Source organism: Myxocyprinus asiaticus, chromosome 5 (genome assembly GCF_019703515.2).
Source record: "Myxocyprinus asiaticus isolate MX2 ecotype Aquarium Trade chromosome 5, UBuf_Myxa_2, whole genome shotgun sequence".
In the NCBI taxonomy this organism is placed as follows: domain Eukaryota; kingdom Metazoa; phylum Chordata; class Actinopteri; order Cypriniformes; family Catostomidae; genus Myxocyprinus; species Myxocyprinus asiaticus.
The window spans coordinates 26,198,211-26,221,465 of record NC_059348.1 but is presented as its reverse complement, the minus strand read 5'-3'; the positions used below and the strand labels follow the sequence as shown (position 1 = coordinate 26,221,465).

At 37.5% G+C, this 23,255-nt stretch overlaps 1 protein-coding gene and 1 pseudogene across 1 annotated transcript; one reads left to right on the top strand and one right to left on the bottom strand.

Moving 5' to 3' along the window:
• Positions 1-201: 201 nt before the first annotated feature.
• Positions 202-6,261, bottom strand: LOC127441236 (selenoprotein F-like; annotated as a pseudogene).
• A 963-nt stretch (positions 6,262-7,224) lies between these two features.
• Positions 7,225-20,899, top strand: LOC127441097 (heparan sulfate 2-O-sulfotransferase 1-like). The gene is made up of 7 exons (XM_051698277.1): positions 7,225-7,591; positions 14,784-15,016; positions 16,169-16,254; positions 18,010-18,148; positions 18,237-18,334; positions 18,418-18,575; positions 18,727-20,899. The coding sequence occupies exons 1-7, from the start codon at positions 7,468-7,470 to the stop codon at positions 18,951-18,953; spliced, it is 1,065 nt and encodes a 354-aa protein (XP_051554237.1). The 5' UTR covers positions 7,225-7,467; the 3' UTR covers positions 18,954-20,899.
• Positions 20,900-23,255: the final 2,356 nt, after the last annotated feature.

Below are 23,255 nucleotides of genomic sequence, written 5' to 3'. Positions count from 1 at the left end.
ACAGGACAAATTGTCTCCAATGGCTGAACGTGTCTTTTCTAATCCATATAGGGCTGCATACCTTGAGGAAGCAGAAACCACAAATCCAGCTGTGACTAAGTATTAAATCTATTTGTACCATGAAGCGACATTGTTATCTTACATCGTCATTCACATTCATTTAGCTTCCTGTGAAAAAAAAAAAAAAAAAAAAGGAAAAGGTTCATATGAAAAACAAGTTTATTTGTGTGTACAAATGAAACGGAATTTCAATTCAAGGTTCTTTTGAAACAAACATTTAATTAATATATTCCACCTTCTCAAATTGGGGTAATGATTTAGGCTCCCACCATAACAACATGCTCAGAGAGTTACACGGGTCTTCAGGCCTCACATTCCAGAGACTGGTTTACTGTCAGACCTTCACTAATGTGCAAATCTACAGAAGCATTTGCTTCGGAGCAGACACCACAAGCTTTCCTAAACCAGCACATTCAACAAACTTGTATAAAAAAAAGCCTCCACACATCAATGATTCAAACAATAGCAGGAAAAAATCTAATCAAAACAAGTACGAGTACCGTATTGATCACTTAAATTCAAACCAGACACCGATACTTTTGAAAATCAGACAACATAATTTGACATTGTAGAGGGATGATCTGTTAACATTCATTATTGAGTACAAAAATGTATTGAGGTCCTGTGATTCATTTTCTGATCTATACAAATAAAGCAAACAGAGAAACTGGGTCTTTAAATATGAAAACGCGAGTCTAAATTCGATCTAACTTCTCACTAAGAAATTCTTCAACGCTGTCTGTGTTCCACTTGAGGATGCTGAGTTCCTCAGCGATGTTCCCATTATCGTCCAGCAGCTTTAGTACAGGGTCCGAGCCTCTCACATACTGCAATAAACGCAAAAGAAATAGTATTTACAATAAACTAGCCAATAATAATAGCGTTGCACTTGTGACAAATCTTATTCTTGTAACAATTTTACAAACTGTACAAAAATGTACTGTCTACATATGAATACTGTGGAACATTGAGAGTTTGTGACTGTCAATGTTAATGTTTATTAATGTCTAAAGTTTATTTGAATATTTTTACCAATAACATGCAAAAACTCTTTACCTTGATTTGAAGACCCCTGAACATCTTTGGTTTGTCACTCCTGACAAAAGCTAAAGGGAAATACAGTCACAAAAATTACTCGGCACGGAACAAGAGAAAGAGCAAACACTGTATATACAAAACAGGCATGAATAAACACTATAAATAAATAAATAAATACAGTATTTAAACTTTGCTATATAGAAATTTACATACAGGCCACAAGTAACTGCTTAAATAAGTATTAACTTTTAAGAATTGGCTAACCAAATGCTCAACCTACCTTGGACTTGAGGGAACCTCCCCAATTTTCATCCACAGACCTCAAGGATGGCTCCTGGGTAAAGCTATCAAAGAAAACAGTGACAATATAAACATTAATCTGGAAATAAATTAAAGGGGTCATGACATGACTGTTTATTATTATTTAATATGTTCCTTGAGGTTCACTTATAAAATTAGTAAAGTTTTAGACCAAAAAAAAGTCATATTTCGTTAGTATGATATCATCATGTTGTTAATTTCAGTACCATATTAAAGTATCCTGCCATTAGCAAAATGTAATGTAATGTGAGTTGAGATTAAATCAAAGACCATTTGAAAATAATAAAAAAGCCTCTATATGGCCAAGTGTGAACTTTAAACAGCAGAAGGATGTCATTTAATGAAATAATACACAGCCACATGCGCTGCGAGCCACAGTATAAGAGGCACCTCTCTGCTCTGTCATCTCCTTCACACACACAAACAAACGCAACACACTACTAATGCTTGATTTTCATGCAGTGTGTCCAATAGTAGCCACAGATCAGTGTGTTAAGTGTACAAACAGCTGTGAACTCTCAAATTAACTCTTTCTCCGTTGCAGCTCGGAGATTTCAGCTGGCGAGTTGCGGGAGTTTGATATAACGAACGCTTCAGAAACAGGAAGAACTTCAAAGATCTTTCAAAATAAAAGTCCTGCTGAAATGAGAGCTCTATTCAACTGACTGCGTGAAATGGAAGACATTACGACAGAAAAATATTACTACTGTATAAAAGTGTAATATTGAAAGCAGTCACAATAATACTCATAGTAACAATAATATAATATTGAATGATTATATTATTAGTATCATCTGTAAGCAATAGTGCCTGACTGATTTATCGGTCGGCCGATATTAGGCTTTCACAGATATATCGGTATCGGCGTATATGTTTTCCGATATGCGCAGATATTAAAACTTTTTTCAGAACATATAATGCAGAAAACAATGCTTGGGTGATTTAGAATTGGTGTCATAATGTAGTTTGTCCAAAAGAGCGCGCTCCGACTCCACTGTTTACAGACAGGGCAGAGTTAAGCGGTGCAGTAAGTGGTGTCTTCTTGGTAAGTTGCTAACTAGTTTGTGAAATACATACTTGAAAGTTAATAAACAATGATCCCATCATTTTCCCTTTTCAATAACACTAACATACCATTAATCCTGTCTCTGACAACCATGTCACTCATGTTGATCACATCTGTTTGTTATGTTAGCCAGCTATAGTTTGTCAGTGCAGTCAGTAATGTAGCAGATTGAAAGATAAACATCAGAGCATCTTTTTACAGCTCAGCAGACAACGGTGCTGTGGATTGTGTCTGTTGAGTGTTGATTTCACGCTACGTTGTTATCTAGTTGGTGAGACGCAATGCTGGAAAGTAAATAAACAACGTCCATCTTTTACTCTCCTTGACAATGATCTTATAGCTAACTAGCTAACCACGCAGCTACTTTCATACCTTGTCAGTTGAGTGGAAGCTAATGTGTAAACATGTATTCACCAAACTGTTTGGTTCAGGATTCACAGTTTGGTACCCCCTTCAACCAAGCAATTCCAGTCCTTGCATTTACAAAATGTAATATTTAAAAGTCTGGTTTTCCAACGAAATATGGTGCAACACTGCTGCCACTGTTTATCTATAGACTCGGCAGCAGTGAACCATGAGTTATTGTTTGTGACCGTTTTGCTATACATTAACAGCGAAACATTGCTGATGATGTTTTGATAAGCAAGAAAACTGTACTTTAGGACTATTCAGAGGTACTTGCACTTTACTTGAGTATTACCATGGCATTTTCTATTACTTTATACTTCCACTCCACTACATTTCAGAGGGAAATATGGTACTTTTTCCAATGTTGACAATGTATAATAATAATGTCAAATATTCTTTGATAAAAATATTCGTTTAAGAAAGATTATTGGTGCAAAATCGGTGCACAATCCACATAGAAAAGGTCTGTTTTCATTCCAGCTCAAAAATTAATGGTGATTTTTCCCCCTCTAAAATCGTTATCGGTCGGGCTCTATTAAGCAATATCACATAAGCAAGTGTACTGAATATCTGTATGTTGTGATTCAGCCATGGCAGCCTTTTGCCTCAGGTAATCAGATTGTTTTCATTTAATGTTTTCATTAATACTGTAAAGCTCTTTTGTGCATCTTTCTTTTTTTTACCAAAAATTATATACACTGGCGGCCAAACGTTTAGAATAATGTACAGATTTTGCCCTTATGGAAAGAAATTGGAACTTATAATTCACCAAAGTGACATTCAACTGATCACAATGTATAGTCAGGACATTAATAACGTGAAAAATTACTATTACAATTGTAAAAAAAAAAAAAAATCAGAACTTCTTAAACTACTTCAAAGATTTCTCATCAAAAAATCCTCCACAATGACAGCTTTGCAGATCCTTGGCATTCTAGCTGTCAGTTTGTCCAGATACTCAGGTGACATTTCACCCCACACTTCCTGTAGCACTTGCCATAGATGTGTCTGTCTTGTCGGGCACTTCTCACGCACCTTACAGTCTCCATCAAATTGCGTGCCGCCTCCGACTGTCGATGAAACTCAAGCAGGCAGTCATGTGCACAGATAGACCCCAAATGGTGCTCAAGCATCCGCCCTCTTTCACTAGATAAGTGCCCTTTTTGCAAGTAATTTCTTATTTTTTTATTTATATTTTATTTTTTTATTTAAATTTGGCCCTTGGCATCAATTCTCATATGTGTGCCCGACATCTGCATTTAAGTTGTAATTCTGCAAGACCACATGAGCCCCTGCCCCTCCCCCTCTTTGACATTCTTTGTCACAGCCTCCACACAGTTAACGCACGCAGAACGAGCGCCCCGAGAAGCAACATCGAAGTCTACCTGACCAGCCTTCATTTGTGACAGCCAGGTAAGGATAATGTTTGCCCTAAACTTCGACATTGTTTGCCACTGCTGTGAAATTAAACCACTATATAAAAAAAAAAAAAAATCTCCACAGTGCCAGTAGAACTTAACCAATAGCCCTCCATTAAGCTTAACAACAAACAAGCTACAGGCGTTGGCTCAAAATAGCATCGTGCAGGGTCGGAAATGCCCCCAAAATTCAATATTTGAATTGCTCCTGTTTGAGATGTTTTTTCTATTGATAACATAACATAGTCAATCCTCTGTGGTCACCGGAGGTGCTGGTGCGATCACCTGACTTTTTCAAATCGCAGTCGGTTTAAAAGGAGACATCATAACCATCGCATTTTTAATATGCGTGTTAAGTTGAAGTTCAGTCACTGCATTCTGTTCCATTTAGCTACGCTCTGTCTAGCTGTTTGAAACACTCGCCTACTGTATACGCGCTGCTTCAGCGTGTTGAGTCCACTGCCACATTCAACTCGGAGAGTTGGAATTTCCACCTTTCAACTGGGAAAATTGCAACGGAATTACACATTATGTCGGACTTCTAACTTGGAAACTCATGCGGAAATCTTTAACTCCCATTTCGTCGAGATGCAGTTGTGTGTTACGTCACGCAAACATTTCAGCACCCAGCGCCAGGAGGTTTACAGTCAGTGACAAACATTCACTTTTATTAAATAATATCCATTAACGAGTAAAAGTTCTTACATTAAATTATAATAAAATGTGTTTAGCAAACGTTTTGCAGAGACAGGTGTTCCAAACACAGTTAATTACACTCTCTTTTTAATATCGTAACGATAGAATTGCAGCGTTGTATATCAGTTTGGTTGCTATGAGACGTCTCTTGACAATCAATGTACCCCTCAAAATCACTGTCACTGAATTTTGAATTAAGTTAAAAGTCATGCATGATCACCATCGATCATCATTTTAATGATCGATCATTGCTGCCATGTCTGAGTATCCGAGCCCATCCCCATGAGGTACCAGGGCTGGTATCGTACCGAAGCTAACATTTTGATATCAGAGCAACCCTACCTTCTTGAACTCCTGTTGAGCCTCCTCTTGACAGCATTGTCTGCAGGTTGGGTCTAACTGGCCCAGGCTGAACTGACCTAGGAGGTCACAGGAGCTACACAGGAGATTGCTGGAGTAGCCCAACTCCCTGCATGCCTCAGAAGACAGCTCTGCTCCATAGGCTGCCAGCTGTGAAGGAGATATGTCGAGAATTTTTAAACACTGTAGACCAAACAAATTGACATTTTTAACCAATTTCCAGTTGACCTTTATGACAGCAGCCCAAGCGTGTTTGAAATTATCAGCTGTTCGTTGACGGCGTCTTTGGTATTGCATTCAAAGGTCGTTAAAACCAAAGAAAAAAGGCAAATGGATAAAGAACAGGTGCGGCAATTTGACAGAAAAAAAAAAAACCGCTTTGGCTACAGCTATGATAACAAAAGTGTGCTGTTTACAGCTGCTTCCTAGTTACCACCAGAATTCCGAATATCCCAAGAGGTAAGTAAACACACACACACACACACACACACACACACACACACACACACACACACACACACACACACACACACATTGCAGTTGTCTTAATACAAAAATAATAAGATTACGTGATTAAAACGATAATTTCGGTCTAGTTATATGCTGGTCTCATTATTTGCACAATGAGCCTGTTTGACGTTTGAGCCACGTCATGAGCTAACATTCGCGACATAGTTATCCAGTCCCACGAGCTTTATTAATTCAGAGTTTACATGGCCGTGTGAATTTCTTGTCACTGTTGGGTATCGACTTAAATAGTTTAAATCACCGAGATATTGTTTATTCACCTACCGTTTGTAATAACGGCAGTAACCACAGCAGGTAAACCTCCCCCGCCATGAGTGTTTCTCTTTTCCTCCCTTTGAGTTCAATCGGAAGTGCGTCACATACATCGGCTGCTGTTAGCCTTTATAATAAAAGTATTTTTCAAATCAAAATTAAGATGTTATTTTTTGGTAATTCTATAAATATATTACAGTATTAAAAAAAATTATGAATCTATTTGCAATTTATTGGAAATATCATATTCACATACGCCATTCAAGCCCTTAATGTTTTAAGTCTAGCTCAGTTTTTGGAACTTTTTTTATTAAATATTGGTCATTGCTCAGTAAGTCGTAATTTCACAAAGGATTGTTGTCTAGCTATAAATAAATATTTAAATATAATATATATATATATATATATATATATATATATATATATATATATATATATATATATATATATATATATTAAATATGAGAATTAGAGATGCACGTTTCGAAAACGAATCACTCTTTCAGGTGAAAAAAATTATTTTCGAAGTTCTCAATCGGGTTGGCATACCGGTCTGAATCGGTTCGCGATTCAATTAGAATCATTCGGACGCCCCACGCACCCAAATACCACTCAAATCCTAATATACAGTATATACCCAATATATACTACCAATATAAACCCAAACTGATACATTATATTGGATATTCTAAAACACAAGAAACCAAAAACAAAAAACACGCTCTTAAAATGTATTTTCTTTGTTTACTTTGTTTTGGTGGCTATTGCTATAAATGTTACATTTAATTTTAGGCACATTGTAAAGATTTATTGTGCTTGTATGTTTGTTAATCCTCAATGTTCAAGACAATTAATAAAAGTCTTTTAATAATTTTATATACCGTCACCTCTCACCCCTTTGATATAAAAGGTCTACTTTGACATGTGTCTCTAAATGTGATTTTGCTGTTTTATGGTCATTTAACGCATTTGAGTGTTCATATTTGAGTGAAGTGTGAACATCTACAGTCACAAAACGACAGTTGAGCGTCTGACGTCACAGCTGACGAATGCGCATGCGCACTGACACAACGTGACTGTGCTGCCCAGGATTTAATAACAACTGAGCCAACACAACAGCTGCTGCTCGAGTGCAGGCGAGTCTGGGCAATTTGGATTCAATTAGTATACAACGTTATAAGCTAGTTTTTGTTAAAGTAAGACGTCTCCACTGCAGTACAGTTTACTGTTTGTGTTTATTCGTGGGCTGAGTTTGAGGATCATGAAATAACAGTGTTGCCCGTTGCATCGCGGCATGCCCTCTCTGTGTTGGATTCTTTGATGGGGCTTTTAAGAGTAAAGATGCCGCCGAAGTTTCAGCTACTGGCTCTATTGGCCTTCGCGATTGCCATGATCTTCTTGGAAAACCAAATTCAGAAGCTTGAGGAGTCACGGGGAAAGCTGGGTGAGACTCACTCTCTTTTACTCTTAATGTCACGTCCTGGTGACAGTCAGCATATTCTATACATTTGTTAGAGAATTTACTGGGTTTAACGAGCATTCGTGTGTTTATTTGTGCTACATGTTACACCATGTCTAAGGCAGCAGCTGTATTTTCATTCAAACTAGATACAAGATCAGTTTACTCAGAACTAGTTGTGCAATGGATATTTTTATGCGTCAGTATCCATCGTGCATCTATTGCACATTAAATGGAACTGCTGCATCAAACATGCCACTATTGCACATTAAAGTAAGTAGTTGTCCATTGCTTCAGGCTGGTCAGTACTCTTGGAACCCATTTAAGTCTGTAAAGTAACATTTCTTATCTTTGTTACAAAAGAACAATTAAAGTAATCAAAAGACAAGAAGGTTAAAAATCTGTGGAGTTCCAAAAGTCAGTGTTCGGTTTGATTTCAAGGTGTGATTTCAAACACAGGCCAACTGTCTAACAAGTTCCTGAGCCAAGTCAAACCCACATGCCTAGAGTGATTGGATATGGGCTATTTCATGTCCTGCACTGGATATTTTGAATGCTTTACCATTTGGACTGTAACGCATCACTTTTGCATCGTATCTGTTTCACAGCACCTTCACAGAGATGCACTGTATCTGTGCCACACTCAAGTTATTATAATTCTTTGTTTGTTTGTTTAAATAAATAACATTAATGCCTTGGTAGCTCAGCAAGTAAAGATGCTGACTACCACACCTGGAGTCGCGAGTTCGAATCCAGGGCGTGCTGAGTGACTCCAGTCAGGCTTCCTAAGCAACCAATTGGCCCTGTTGCTAGGGTGGGTAGAGTCACGTTGGGTTAACCTCCTCGTGGTCGCTATAATGTGGTTCTCGCTTTCGGTGGGGTGTGTGGCGAGTTGTGCGTGGATGCCGCGGAGAATAGCGTGAGCCTCCACACGTGCTAGGTCTCCGCGGTAACGCACTCAACAAGCCACGTGATAAGATGCATAGATTGACTGACTGTCTCAGACTCGGAGGCAACTGAGATTCGCCCTCCGACACCCGGACTGAGGTGAGTCACTACGCCATCATGAGGACTTAGAGCGCATTGGGAATTGGACATGCCAGATTGGGGAGAAAATGCGCCAAAAAATAAATAAAAAAATTTGACATCCCGGTTTAGTTTGGCTTAGCTGGTTCCCACCATGTTGAGTTATTTACAGTACATAAAATAATTGCCATTGCATAACTACAGAGAAATTTGAGACATGTTAGCTGCCAGAGAGGTGAGAGAAAGGTTTTTCCAACTGGTTATAATAACTTGAGAGAGCAGTTCGTCTCAGCGCTGGATAAATTGATATTGTTTATGAACCTGTCAGTCATCCTCTAGCACATCTTGGTTAACTGCAAACAAGTTGGGTCTGTAAGACATAGATAGTGTAAACCATTTTATAAATGCACATCAATTGCTAAAGAGTATTTTCTGACTGTCCTTTATGTCTCTCATCAATTAAACACTTTGATTTATCACATTTTTCCATTTACTGTAATGATGACATCTGACAAGCACTTTCACGGTTCATCAGTATTGGAAAGTTATTTGATATCTAACCTGATAAAAGTTTGTCTCCATTTGCTAATGGAAGTTCCGGGATTCCCTTTGAACACGGTTCAGTTTGGTACTGTTTTCTGCCCTGATGTGAGCTGTGAAAGAACCAATGCCATGTATTATGGCTTGGCACACACTACACTGACTACTGTACATTTTTAGATCCAAAATAGCCATGTGTTTATGAGGTCTAAAGTCTCTTTGAAAGCACTGTTTATTGCTGAAAAAGGTTTAGAAGCCAGCTAATGGCATAAATCCTAAACAAAATATTTCTCCATCCTCCGAAAGATCTGATTGGAGGGTTTATATAAATGATAATGGCATTAAGTACACTATCCATGTACACTAGATTTGTAGATTTGTTACAATTTGTAGCATACATTTTTACCACTCTAGCAGCCTTATACCACTAGATTTTTTTTTTAACTGAAAGACAAATACAGCTTAGTTTACAAGTGGCGAACAGAATTTCAACCAAACAAACTGAAAAATTTGTTTTGGAGTGCTTGCATTGCTCTCAGAAAATGACAGTTTATAAATAGGCTACTAATTTTACACGTGTGTTATAGTGTAATAAAATTCAGAATCAGTTGGTAGGTTTTGTTGTTTACCCAGATGGTATAAGATTTGGGGCAAAGAACTGTATGAGCCTTAGTCTTTACTTACTGTTTTTACTAAAAAATATAGGATTTAGCAACTAATAGCATGCTGTTTCAAATTAACATTTATATCACTGTTTCTACTTAATTTACTTGGCCCTAAAAAAATAATAATAACTGAGGTCAGGCATTAAACTTGATTCGCTGAAGATTAAAGCTGCACTTCAGCTATGCATATTCATATGCTCAAGGAAAAATGACATGAATTGAACAGGATCCAAGTTGACTACTTATGTAACACTAATCACCTTAATGGTGACTTTACATGAAACAGCTATTTATAGTAAAACAACATCAGTAACACTGAAAATAGCTAAAATCTCTATGAATTGTTAAGTTATAAACTATAAGTTCCTTTTGACCAAACAAACATGCTTAATTTTTTTTTTTTTACCGCAATGGCTTATGGCTATTCCCGACAACCTCAGTTCTGTACTTTATTGTTTGAGTTGGTAGTACTTAAAGTCTTTATTTTATGGATTTGTTTCAGGAACTCGTGATTACTTGAATGTGAACAATAAGTTCACCTTATTGATATTTTGTGTTGTACACTTTAATGAAAACTAAGTAAAGCTAAAAAAGTCATAAATATTTACATTTATGAGTAGAAGCTATTCATTTTCATACATTATGATTGTTGAGCCAACAAATCATGTTTTTTTTTTTTCAGTGTACTTGCATTTTGAGTCAATTTATATTGCATTGTTTATACTGAAGACACCAGATGTGTTTTTTTTTTTTTTTTCTTTTGCACTGAAAACGCCACACTATCCCATTTCTTTTACACAATCTTAGTCATTCTGTCAAGGCAGTAAACTTGTTGCATGAGAACTGAATTAACAGACCTTGGTTATCAAGCGTCAACATAAAAATGGCCCCAAGGTGACCTTCATTTTGTCTCTGAATCATTGAAAAGACATCAGTCAGAGTAAAACTCGTCAGGTTTGACAGCTGACCACGATAAATCCTCCTCCCCTCCAGAGCTGCTTGACACTTGTAGATATTAAGTTTCATTCGCTCATCATATTATTTTTGGCCTTAACTGTAACAAGACGCACCTTTCCCATTAAAAAGTTTTGCAGTCATATTACATTCATGAGTCATTATGTTTTAATCACTTTACTGTCTTTAAATGTAATATTACTCATTATTGAATGCTTACGACACAAGTAGTTTTTCTTCGTATGTTTTTCCCTGTTGTTGAGGAAAGTACAGATATGAATTGACTGAAAGACACGATGGCAAAAAATATTTTCTAATGCATACAGACAGAATAGAAAAAAAAAATAAAATGCAGTGACATTTCTTTCTTGGTTATTGGACTTCTGAAGTGGTGCTCATCATTAGAGACACAGCGTGTGAAGTCCAATAAAAGTGAACTTCCAGTCTTATAGCATCAGTTACAGCCTGAGGGCCCTTTCACTGCCTGTCCAGTTTTAAATGAACACTTTCATTCAGCATAATGCAGCAGTTGTGTGTCCCTCAAGTAGGAAATAGGTAATGATTCAGGGCATTTTTCTCATTAACTTCCAATTATATTATTACATTAGGCTGGGTTGGGTATTGCAGTAGTAATGAGAAATAAGATGCTGAAACAGCCTGGTAAACAGTCTACCCATAAATGCTTGAGCTTTGACTCTTCTTTTACCTTAAACAATCCCCCATTGCAGCTTGTCACACACAAATGAATTTAAGGTTTGTTTTGTTATATAGCGGAGAGGCAAAAGACTAATACAAGGCTGTGGATTTCTTTAGTGCAGTTTAGTCTTATTTGGTGTCATAACAAATTTAAAATTGCATCTGGCACTTATCGCGAATAGGGTACACTTTGGTGACTTTTTTAAAAGCATAGCCACAAATCTCATGTTTTTTTTATATGTGAGAAACTATTATCTAACATGAAATTAACCCACAGTAGCATGAAAAGTAAATTGTCTGTACCCCGAACCCTTGCATTTATCAAGCTTAGCCACACAAGCCTGTCATCCAAGTTATTGTGTGGAAAAATTATATAAATTTGAATTATTTTTCTTTAATTAACTGGAAATATAAGTTTATCAATAACCACATACAAATCATTGTTTGGTCCCAAATCCCAATCTGGCTGGTCGCTGTTGAGTGAAATCTCAATTCAGGCTAAATTTGTAACCCTGTTAACTGCAACTCTGTTACCCATTCTGTTGTAGTTATTTACTTAATGTTTATTGATAAAAATGAAGTTAAACAAATCAAAGATTTAAACTGTAATTAGTTGTTTTTATCATTTTTGTCAAGACATTTTGGTAATAGGTTTGCAAAAATTGCACATCATAATATAAAGCAACCAATAGTATTAAGTCTTGTTGGCGATTTCTGAATTACCTCCTTTCACTGACATTGGATGAAAAAGAAAAATGAATGACTTCATGATTTTAGTTTTAGGCCTTATTTTGTAATTTTTGTTATAGAAGGTGTTTTCATTGTTTTCATAGAAAATTCAATTTCCTGATGATTATAAAATCTAAATGCCTTTCGCAAGAGCAGCAAGATTCTCTGTCAGTTGTCGATGTCGGGTTTGACATCATAATGTGGTACAGCAACAGTTGTTGTCATGGGCAGCACCAGTTGTCTGTGTGTGATGGCTGGGGACTGGTTTCTTTGACCAAGAGCAGTCACAGAGGGAATGTGCTATGGTTGGCTTGACATCACTTTACATGAGCAGCTGCCGGACGCCAGCTTGCATGCATTCACACACTAAGTGTCACCACATGACCACTGTCAAGTTTCCATCCTGAGATCTCACGAGTGTTATGAGGCCAGAAGCCAAATTGCTTTGTCTGTTTTGTCTGCAAAGTGAATTTTGTCCATTTAAGTAGGTGTAGTTTGGGTCTGTATTTTGCATTACTCAAATCCAGCCTGTATTCCTCTGATATTGCACATTTATTTAAATGATAAATATTAATTTAGCAGATGCTTTTATTCAAAATTACTTCAAAGAGAGGAGTAGTACTGTACATCAATGTACAAGGTAAAGCATGTCATTGCTTTTTGGCAGATTTCAGTAAAAAAAATATATTATTATTATTCCATAATAGTGTGTGGCCAGCATTTCTTTTCAATGCTTCAGCAATACAGATACAGTGGGGTTCATAGTTCTGAGAATTAAAAAAAAAAATCAAATATGGATTTCAAAATTTTTAACTTAAACCTGAAAAGAAACAGTTGGTTTTAGGATTTTGAACAATTTAAAACAAAACCATGTTATGAATTAATGTGATGAACATAATATGAATTAGAAATACTTAAGATACTTAATATTTAAGATTAAGAAAAGGACAGATTTTCTTTGCACACATGCTTTTTGGAACATTCTTAAATCATGCTGGCATAACATGGATCATCAGGCTCAAACTGCCCATGCTGTCATTAAAAGGGGGACATACAGTACCAAATACTAATACATTCTGAAATTCTAAATTGAAATGTTGATTTTTCAACAACTTTAACACAAATTGTCATGGAAGTAATATAGTTTGTACTGGAAAAAAACATTATTAAAATAGGAAAAAAGAAGCATTTTCACACGTGGACAAGTGTTCCTTGGTTGTTAATTCTTAAAGGGATAGTTCACCCAAAAATCATCTCATTTACTCACCCTTATGCCATCCCGGATGTGTATGACTTTCTTTCTGCTGCAGAACACAAACAAAGATTTTTGGAAGAACATCTCAGCTCTGTAGGTTCATCAAGTTAATTTTGAAGCTCCAAAAAGCACATATTGCCACCATAAAAGTAATCCATACAACTCCAGTGGATTCATCAATGTCTTCTGAAACGAAATAGTTCGATATTTAAAAGTTTATTTTTACTAAAAATGTTTGCTTCGGCCAGCGGTGGTATGCGCGTTTATGATGGTGGAGTTCAAACTGTCTCTTGCAGTGTACGTGTGTTGGCATGCTGATATCGCCGGATCCCTTGGCTGGTCTAAAATTGGCAGGGGAAATTACTACACACCCTCTATATTTTGAGTGACTCGATGGGTGTATTGAGTCAACGAGCAGCCATAGTTTCAGTCCCTCAGGATCATTGATAGGGAATATGTGAAAAGTTAGTCTTTCCGCTTGCGATTGATACCCGTGGACGTCATCAAACCTTTTTCAGTATGTTGAGGCATACAGGAATACACAAGCAAGCACCATTTTGAAAAAGAAAACCAATTCAGCTTCTGTATAACATTCCACCTCCTCTGTTATAAACAACGCTGTACTTCCGTATTTTTCGTTATTCACGCGTCAGTTCTTGCATGAACTTGCCATCGTGCTTATGTCATGTGAGAGGCTGCATGACCTCGACCCTCTTGAACGTGCAAAACTTACCACAGCTGGCCGGAAGTGAACATTTTTAGTATAAAAAGGTTTACATATTGATCCATTTCTTACACACGCCTAGTGTTTCACTTCAGAAGACTAATTAATCCACTGGAGTCATATGGATTACTTATGATGGCTATATATGCTTTTTGGAGCGTCAACATTTTGGCACCCATTCACTTGCATTCTTCTAAAAATCTTAATTTGTGTTCTGCAGAAGAAAGAAAGTCATACACATCTGGGATGGCATGACGTTGAATAAATGGTGAGAGAATTTTAAGTTTTGGGTGAACTATCCCTTTAAGCATTTAATAGGATTCTAGTATTCATTAACTAGTAAACTAGACTAGTAAAAAAGACTCAGATATACATTTACCCTTAGGGGATGATTATACATGCTCCAGTAGTCTTTTCAATTCTGCTCAACTCTCATACATTACTGCGAACATTTCTGTACATATCTGGTTTGGCAAGTTCATTTGCAATATTGTGTTGAACAGATATTTAAATGGATCATGCAAAAATACCTCCTCATCTTAGAGGCCAAACAGATTTGTTTTGAGCATCTCTCCCCCTACATTGCAGAACGAGCCATTGCCATACATGAGGTACGAGAGATTGAGCAGCGGCACATTCAGGAGTGGGCAAAGGAGGACGTGCAAGAGGAGGACAATATGGTGGTCATCTACAACCGAGTACCAAAAACAGCCAGCACCTCCTTTACCAACATCGCCTATGACCTGTGTAACAAGAACCACTACCATGTGCTGCACATTAATACTAGCAAAAACAACCCCGTCATGTCCCTTCAGGACCAGGTCAGAGACTACTTTCTTCTCAAATTATCAAACAATGCAAAATCAGAGTCAGTTAGCCCAAAGTGTGGGCTGTTGAATTGACTGTTTTTGTACAATCTGTGGATGTTCATTGTCAGCATTTCCCACTTGCAGCCATCCAAAGAGCAGATTATAATACTGAAAGCATCCCTATGTTTCCATTTATTGAAATGCTCCAAACAGTCTCTAAATGACAAAAAGCATTTTCTTAATAGTGGAGTACAGCAGATGTTCAGTATGATTGCATTATATTATTCCATGCCTTTAGGAGACTTAAAAGAGGCACATTGTACTCTCGTGAAACTCGATAAAGGTTTTTTTTTTTTTTTTTTTCATATCAAAACTTGAAAACTGAAGTGTGTAATTTTATTGCTACTAGCATCACCAAACGTAATTGCAAAAATAATTCCATTGGATGCAATCAGATAGTCCCACCCAAATCCACACCATTGGTTGAGCCAGTGTTGCCGTTTTTGGCTAGTTGTGATGCTCAAACAAATAGAGCTATATTTTGATAGTGTTGTTGTGTGTGTGTGTGTGTGTGTGTGTGTGTGTGTGTGTGTTTTTTTTTTTTTCTCCTTTTTCACCCAATTAGGAATGCCCAGTTGCCAGTGTGCTTTTAAGTCCTCGTGGTCGTGTAGTGATTCGCCTCAATCCGGGTGGCGGAGGACGAATCCCAGTTGCCTCCGCGTCTGATCTTGCAACCCGTGCATCTTATCATGTGGCTTGTTGAGCGCGCTGCTACGGAGACATAGCGCGTGTGGAGGCTTCACGCCATCTACCGCGGCATTTGCGCTCAGCTCACCACGCGCCCCACTGAGAACAAACCACATTATAGCGACCACGAGGAGGTTACGCCATGTGACTCTACCCTCCCTAGCAACGGGCCAATTTGGTTGCTTAGGAGACCTGGCTGGAGTCACTCGGCACGCCCTGGGATTCGAACTAGCGAACTCCAGGGGTGGTAGCCAACGTTTTTTACCACTGAGCTACCCAGGACCCAAAGAGCCCCAGTGTTTACACTTTTTGGGGAAATCAACCTACAAATGACTAACTTGGTTTTCTTGGTTTTTGCTGCATATTAAGCTGGAGAAAGATAAATTATTTTAACATTGTTTATTTATTTTTTTCCAGGTAAGATTTGTCAAGAATGTGACGTTATGGAAGGAGATGAAGCCTGCATTCTACCATGGCCACGTTTCCTTTCTGGACTTCACTAAGTGAGTGCTGTGTACTATAGCCATTTCTCTGACTGTAAATTCCCTCAGTCTGTTGTGGGCCAGTTTGCTTGTACGAATGGAAAGAAAATTATGTTTTGACTGGTTTCAGGTTTTACGTTCTGTGTCGAGTGATTTTGCCAAATTCTGAATAATTACAAACCTAAATCACGGTTTGTGATCCATATTTCTTGAATGGATAAAGAGGCAAAATGCATAATTAAAAAAAAAAAAGTTCCCCACCACTTAAAGTGATCATGTATAGAAATCACTTTGATGCTGCTGACTCCTGGTGGTTTTGAAAAGAACTGCACAAGTCCTGTCACTGTATATTCTTCTAATCTATACAATACAATGATGTTAGTTTTCAGTTTTGTTGATCTTTAAATACCCTTCGACATATTATGGAATTAACAGACACTTATATGCACCTACATATAGTACATCATGTAATGCAATGTAAGTCATAGGTTCACCTTCTTTAACAAAGACAGAACAAGGACTTGACAAATGAAAATTCTTTCATAATTTTCCCACCTTTATGCCATTCTAACGAGTATGGTTTGGTTTTCTTTTTTCACAAAATAAGATGTTAGGCAGAATTTCATGACTGACTGCCTCAGTCACCATTCACTTTCATTGAATGGAACAAAGCATCGTGAACATTCTTCAGAATTTCTCCTCTTGTTTCACATTAGCAAGAAAGTCATAAAGGTTTGGAATGACATGAGGGTAAATAATGACAGAATTTTCCTTTTTGGTTGAACTAACCCTTTAAGGGATAGTTCACCCAAAAATGAAAATTCTCTCATCATTTACTCACCCTCCTGGCATCCCAGATGTGTATGACTTACTGTCTTCAGCAGAACAGTTTTTGTCTTCAGTTTTTTTTAAATAATATTTCAGCTCTGTAGTTCCTCACAATGGAAGTGAATGGGTGCGAAACTTTTGAAGCTTCAAAATCCTCATTAAGGGAGCATAAATGTAATCCATATGACTCCAGTGGTTAAATCCATGTGTTGAGACACAATATGATAGGTGTGGGTGAGAAAGAGATCAATATTTGTCATTTGTTTTGTCATAAATTCTCCTCTCTGCCCAGTAGGGGGCGATATGCATTAAGACTGTGAATCACGAAAAACACAAGAAGAATGGAAAGTGAAACTGAAGTGGAGATTGTCTGAGCAGGGAGGAGAATTTATAGTAAAAAAACCCAAAAAGGACTTAAATATTGATCTGTTTCTCACCCACACCTATCATATCGCTTCTGAAGATATGGATTAAACCACTGGAGTCGTATGGGTCTGCAGAGCTGAGAAATTCTTCTAAAAATCTTTGTTTGTGTTCAGCAGTAGAGAGAAAGTCATACACATCTGGGATTGCATGAGGGTGAGTAAATGATGAGAGATTTTCATTTTTGGGTGAACTATCCCTTTAATGCTGAAATGTGTAATTTCTGCACCTCTAAACAGAACTGCAAAAATAAACTGTTTTTTAAACAACTCTCAGAAAATAGTCCCACCCCAAACTCACGCCAGTGGTAGTCAATTTTGTTGTGTCGAGCTGGATGGTTCGCTCAAAGCAAAAAGAGGAATTTTTATAGCGACACAGAGACATGGTGTTTACCGTTTTTTTTTTTTTTAGAAAATTTACCTATGGATGGCCTAGTTATTATTGTCTATATAGAGAAAGTATTTTAACACTGAAAAAGTTACACACTTCAACTTAAAATATAGATGCTGTTCCTTTCTTTCTCAGATTTGGGGTGAAGAAAAAGCCTATTTACATAAATGTCATTCGGGACCCCATTGAGCGCCTGGTGTCTTACTACTACTTCCTGCGCTTTGGTGATGACTACAGGCCAGGCCTACGGCGCAGGAAGCAGGGGGACAAAAAGGTCATTTTTAGTTGAAGTGTCAGTATTGATGTCATTTCTTTGATGTTAAAGTCTGTTTTATAAACTCTAAGATCTTTGTGTTTTTTAGACGTTTGATGAGTGTGTAGCTGCAGGAGGATCTGATTGTGCTCCAGAGAAACTGTGGCTTCAAATTCCCTTCTTCTGCGGTCACTACTCTGAGTGCTGGTAGGCTGTTCACTGTCTTTCAGTATACTTGAGAGACTTGTTTTCTTATTATTTTCATCTTATTTTCTCTTTTTTTCCCACAGGAACATTGGCAGTAAATGGGCTTTGGAGCAGGCCAAATTCAACCTTGTGAATGAATATATGTTAGTTGGGGTGACAGAAGAGTTGGAAGACTTTGTTATGATGTTGGAGGCAGCACTTCCTCGTTTTTTTAAAGGGGCCACAGAGCTCTATCGGACTGGTATGACTGCTTAGGGAGCTTGACTTTACAAAAATTGTAGATGAGTTCTCAACTGGATTTTCTTTTGAAACACTTTGGGGGAAAAAAATTAAACATAGAAACACAGAGTGTGATGATTATCTCATATGTGTGTCTCTGTCTGCCTCTAAAGGGAAGAAATCACACTTAAGAAAGACGAGTGAGAAGAAGGCACCCACCAAAGAGTCCATTGCCAGACTGCAGCAGTCAGACATCTGGAAAATGGAGAACGAGTTTTATGAGTTTGCACTAGAGCAGTTCCAGTATGTTCGGGCCCATGCGGTGAGAGAAAAAGATGGAGAACTGTACCTACTGGCACAGAATTTTTTCTATGAGAAGATTTACCCAAAGACTACCTGAGACTCGAGTGCTCCATAATTTTGTACGCTGTTGTCAGAAACACTGGAGGTGAGAAGACCTTATATTTATAGGTACATTCTTCTAACTGTTCTCCATCTGGAGTTGTACATTTAGAGGAACTGAATCAAGTAAGTACCACAGGGAAGAGTATTGGGGCCAAATAGACTTCATGAGCTTTATACCCCCTAATACATATGATTTCAAAACTCTCAGCTGAGCTTTAAGTGACAGATCTTGCCATTATTGAAAACAACCTTCACATTTCTGCCATATGCTATTTGACTTTAAACAGGTGCTGCCACATTTCCTGAGAGATTTTTCTGTAAAATGTCTTTGATAGTGATTTAATAGTTTGATAGTTATTGTTGTTCTGTAACTGAATGCTGCTGCTTGAGAGTTTTTATATCTTATTTTAAAGTGGAAGTCTTCTAAGCATTCTGAATATATTGAAGATCTTTATCAAGCTCAGAATGGTAATTGAGCCCTAGGGACAAAATTTGGAGTTGGAGTCAACTTAAACATTTCTGGAACTTTCAAAAGACTGTTTATGGAATGTATAGGGAATACACAGATTAGATTAGACAGGATTATTGTACATTGTTAAAAATGTCATATTCTTTGACATGCCTGAAACTTTTTTTTTTTTTTTTTTTTTTTTATAATCACAAACTTCTGCTCACAAACCTGAGGTTCATTCCTTCATTTGTTTTTTCCCCAGCAATTACAGAAAATATATTTTTATCTGAAAATATATATGTATGTAAATACTGGTAATTTTGTTATGGTTGGACCAAAAGGTTTAAATACGGGAGAATAAAGGATTGAAGATGATGATGTTTTTCTTTTCTTTTTTAAATGAACCATGTCTGCATGTGGATCATTTTATGGTTAAGGATTAGTGGCAAACAGCAGTTGATATTATTATTTGCTTTTATATTAAGGATTTTATGACTGCAGTGTCTTTTATTTTATTTATTATTATTATTATTTTTTTTTTTTTAAGCAATTTCAGTTTTTACATTTGCTGTTCAAACCTAAAAAAAAAAAAAATTCAACGACTTGCATGTCAGTCTTCCTATTGCAACATACCATTAGTTTGCTCCTTTACCATTGCGAGATCTTAGACTTTAAATGTGGATGTTCATTGGATGTGAAAGAATCTGAAATGGGACTGCTTCATTAGGAATGTGCCTTTTTTTCTATGACAAATTCTGTGACACAGCTGTTACTACTGCCAGTGTAAATATGACTTGACATCTCAGCATGTGAATATTTAAATTTTTACGTGTTCAAATTGATGGTACTGTAGCATAGATTGCTATTCAAAAAATTATGGATGTGTATTTCAACTTTGATGTTTCAAAGTTAAAAAGAAATGCACCACTGTAAAATATTTTTCCCTTTGTGATGTTACTAAAACAGTGAAACTGAAGTTCATTTGGATAATGGGAGTTTGTCTCATATATATATATATATATATATATATATAAAATATATTAACAGTGTTGATATTTCTTGCGACAGATTTGTGCATATTTCTGCTATACATTATATAGTTTGCTTAGGGAAGAAAATGGGTGCTGGAATTACACATTTGCCCCCAAAACTTCTAAGACACAATGTGCGTAGAACAGGTCTTTGTGACAAAATCTCACTTTTTTCCCTCAAAATAGGTATTTTGAGGTATTGCAGATCCTTTTGAAGTTTTATAGAGTATCAAAGCAATGTATATATGAAACACAAGAATAGCCTATATACAAAAGAGGTGGGGTTTTTTACTGTCTTTTTTCCCCCCCTTCCAAATGCTGCTCTATTCTTTGTTCTTCATTTAAACAAAAATGAAACTCCAGGAAATTTGCTCATCTTTTCATCTTACAACATTGAGGTTGATTTTAAAACTGATTTATTTTTGTGTATGTCAGCCACAATAAAGACTGTTTGATTTATTTAGAAGGTTTTCTCTGCTATTCTCCAAGCAATTTAATATTAACTTAACAGCATTGTCAGTTTTTTTCTTTGAAGAATAGTTTCCTTTTTAAACAAAAGATAAACTAAAGCATAAGGAGGCATACCATGTACATAGTGCCTTCATTATGAGAAAATTGCATTGGACATTAGACACCAAAATCTCATTTAACTCTACTTTTGTTTCAGTGCAAAGTTTTTGTGATTAATTTAATATTCTTTGCCTATACCGAATACACAGAAAGTGTCTTCATTTTTGAAGAATATTTTTTCACCCACAAACTTCTTTAATCTAGAATAAATGACCAGAATTTCTCTTTATCCAACATGAGTTTAACCCATTGGTCTAACCTCACTGCACACCACAGACATTATTTTATGGTAAATACATAAAACATGCCCAAAACTGAGCTTGCCTTAGCAATGCTGTGCATCACAACAATATCTTCTCCATCCGAACCATTCCATGTTATCTCATTTGAACAAAACCATTTTCTTGACATCAAAGAGGTGATCTCAGTGTCCATGTCAGTGGAAATGTAATCAGCAACACAATTAAAGCATCGTTCAGTCATTCGCTCAGTGGCATGGCCTAGATAATGGTGTAAATAATAAATTTTTCTATTAACTCGTTGTGTCTTCAGCTTGCCTCTCTCTACACGCTGGGAATAGATACCATGCTGCCTTTCAGAGATATAATTTTTCTAATTAGCACTGAAATGAAGGGCTGTCTGATGGTCATTGTCAGCGCTTCGAAGCGCCCCTGCTTCGATCAGGATGGTTGATTGAGCTGTCACAGCAACAAATAAAAGGCTATTCAAACAACCCCTTTCTGTATTTGATCGACAGTCAGGCTCCACTTTATAATTGTTGGGTATGGTCAATAGGAAAAGGACACATTAATTAGGGAAAATGTTTAATTAAAATTTGTCTGAAAACCTTTTATTTGCCTGAACAAAGAAATTGCACATTTTCACATACAGAAACATCCCTTTTTCAGGACACTGTATTTTAAAGATAATTTTGTAAAAATCCAAATAACTTTACAGATCTTTATTGTAAAGGGTTTAAACAATGTTTTCCATGCTTGTTCAATGAACCATAAACAATTAATGAACATGCACCTGTGGAACAGTCGTTAAGACACTAACAGCTTACAGACGGTTGGCAATTAATGTCATAGTTATAAAAACTTAGGACACTAAAGAGAGCTTTCTACTGACTCTGAAAAACTCCAAAAGAAAGATGCCCAGGGTCCCTGCTCATCTGCATGAACATGCCTTAGGCATACTGCATGGAGGCATGAGGACTGCAGATGTGGCCAGGGCAATAAATTGCAACATCCGTACTGTGAGACGCCTAAGACAATGCTACAGGGAGACAGGAAGGACAGCTGATCGTCCTCGCAGTGGCAGACCACGTGTAACAACACCTGCACAGGATCGGTACATCCGAATATCACACCTGCGGGACAGGTACACGATAGCAACAACAACTGCCCAAGTTACACCAGGAACGCACAATCCCTCCATCAGTGCTCAGACTGTCCGCAATAGGCTGAGAGAGGCTGGATTGAGGGCTTGTAGGCCTGTTGTAAGGCAGGTCCTTACCAGACATCACCGGCAACAACGTCACCTATGGGCACAAACCCACCTTCGCTGGACCAGACAAGACTGGCAAAAAGTGCTCTTCACTGATGAGTCACGGTTTTGTCTCACCTGGGGTGATGGTCAGACTTGCGTTTATCATCGAAGGAATGAGCGTTACACCGAGGCCTGTACTCTGCAGCGGGATCGATTTGGAGGTGGAGGGTCCATCATGGTCTGGGGCAGTGTGTCACAGCATCATCGGACTGTGCTTTTTGTCATTGCAGGCAATCTCAACGCTGTGCATTACAGGGAAGACATCCTCCTCCCTCATGTGATACTCATCCTGACATGACCCTCCAGCATGACAATGCCACCAGCCATACTGCTCGTTCTGTACGTGATTTCCTGCAAGACAGGAATGTCAGTGTTCTGCCATGGCCAGCGAAGAGCCCGGATCTCAATCCCATTGAGCACGTCTGGGACCTGTTGGAATGAAGGGTGAGGGCTAGGGTCATTACCCCCAGAAATGTCCGGGAACTTACAAGTGCCTTGGTGGAAGAGTGGGGTAACATCTCACAGCAAGGACTGGCAAATCTGGTGCAGTCCATGAGGAGGAGATGCACTGCAGTACTTAATGCAGCTGGTGGCCACACCAGATACTGACTGTTACTTTTTATTTTGACCCCCCCTTTGTTCAGGGACACATTATTCCATTTCTGTTAGTCACATTTCTGTGAAACTTGTTCAG

Bases quoted from the DNA above. Each gene is read 5' to 3' on its own strand.
- LOC127441097 (XM_051698277.1), top strand. From the start codon at position 7,468: ATGGGGCTTTTAAGAGTAAAGATGCCGCCGAAGTTTCAGCTACTGGCT. The intron at 7,592-14,783 runs GTGAGACTCACT...CCTACATTGCAG, and splicing joins GGAGTCACGGGGAAAGCTGG to AACGAGCCATTGCCATACAT. The intron at 18,335-18,417 runs GTAGGCTGTTCA...TTTTTCCCACAG, and splicing joins GGTCACTACTCTGAGTGCTG to GAACATTGGCAGTAAATGGG.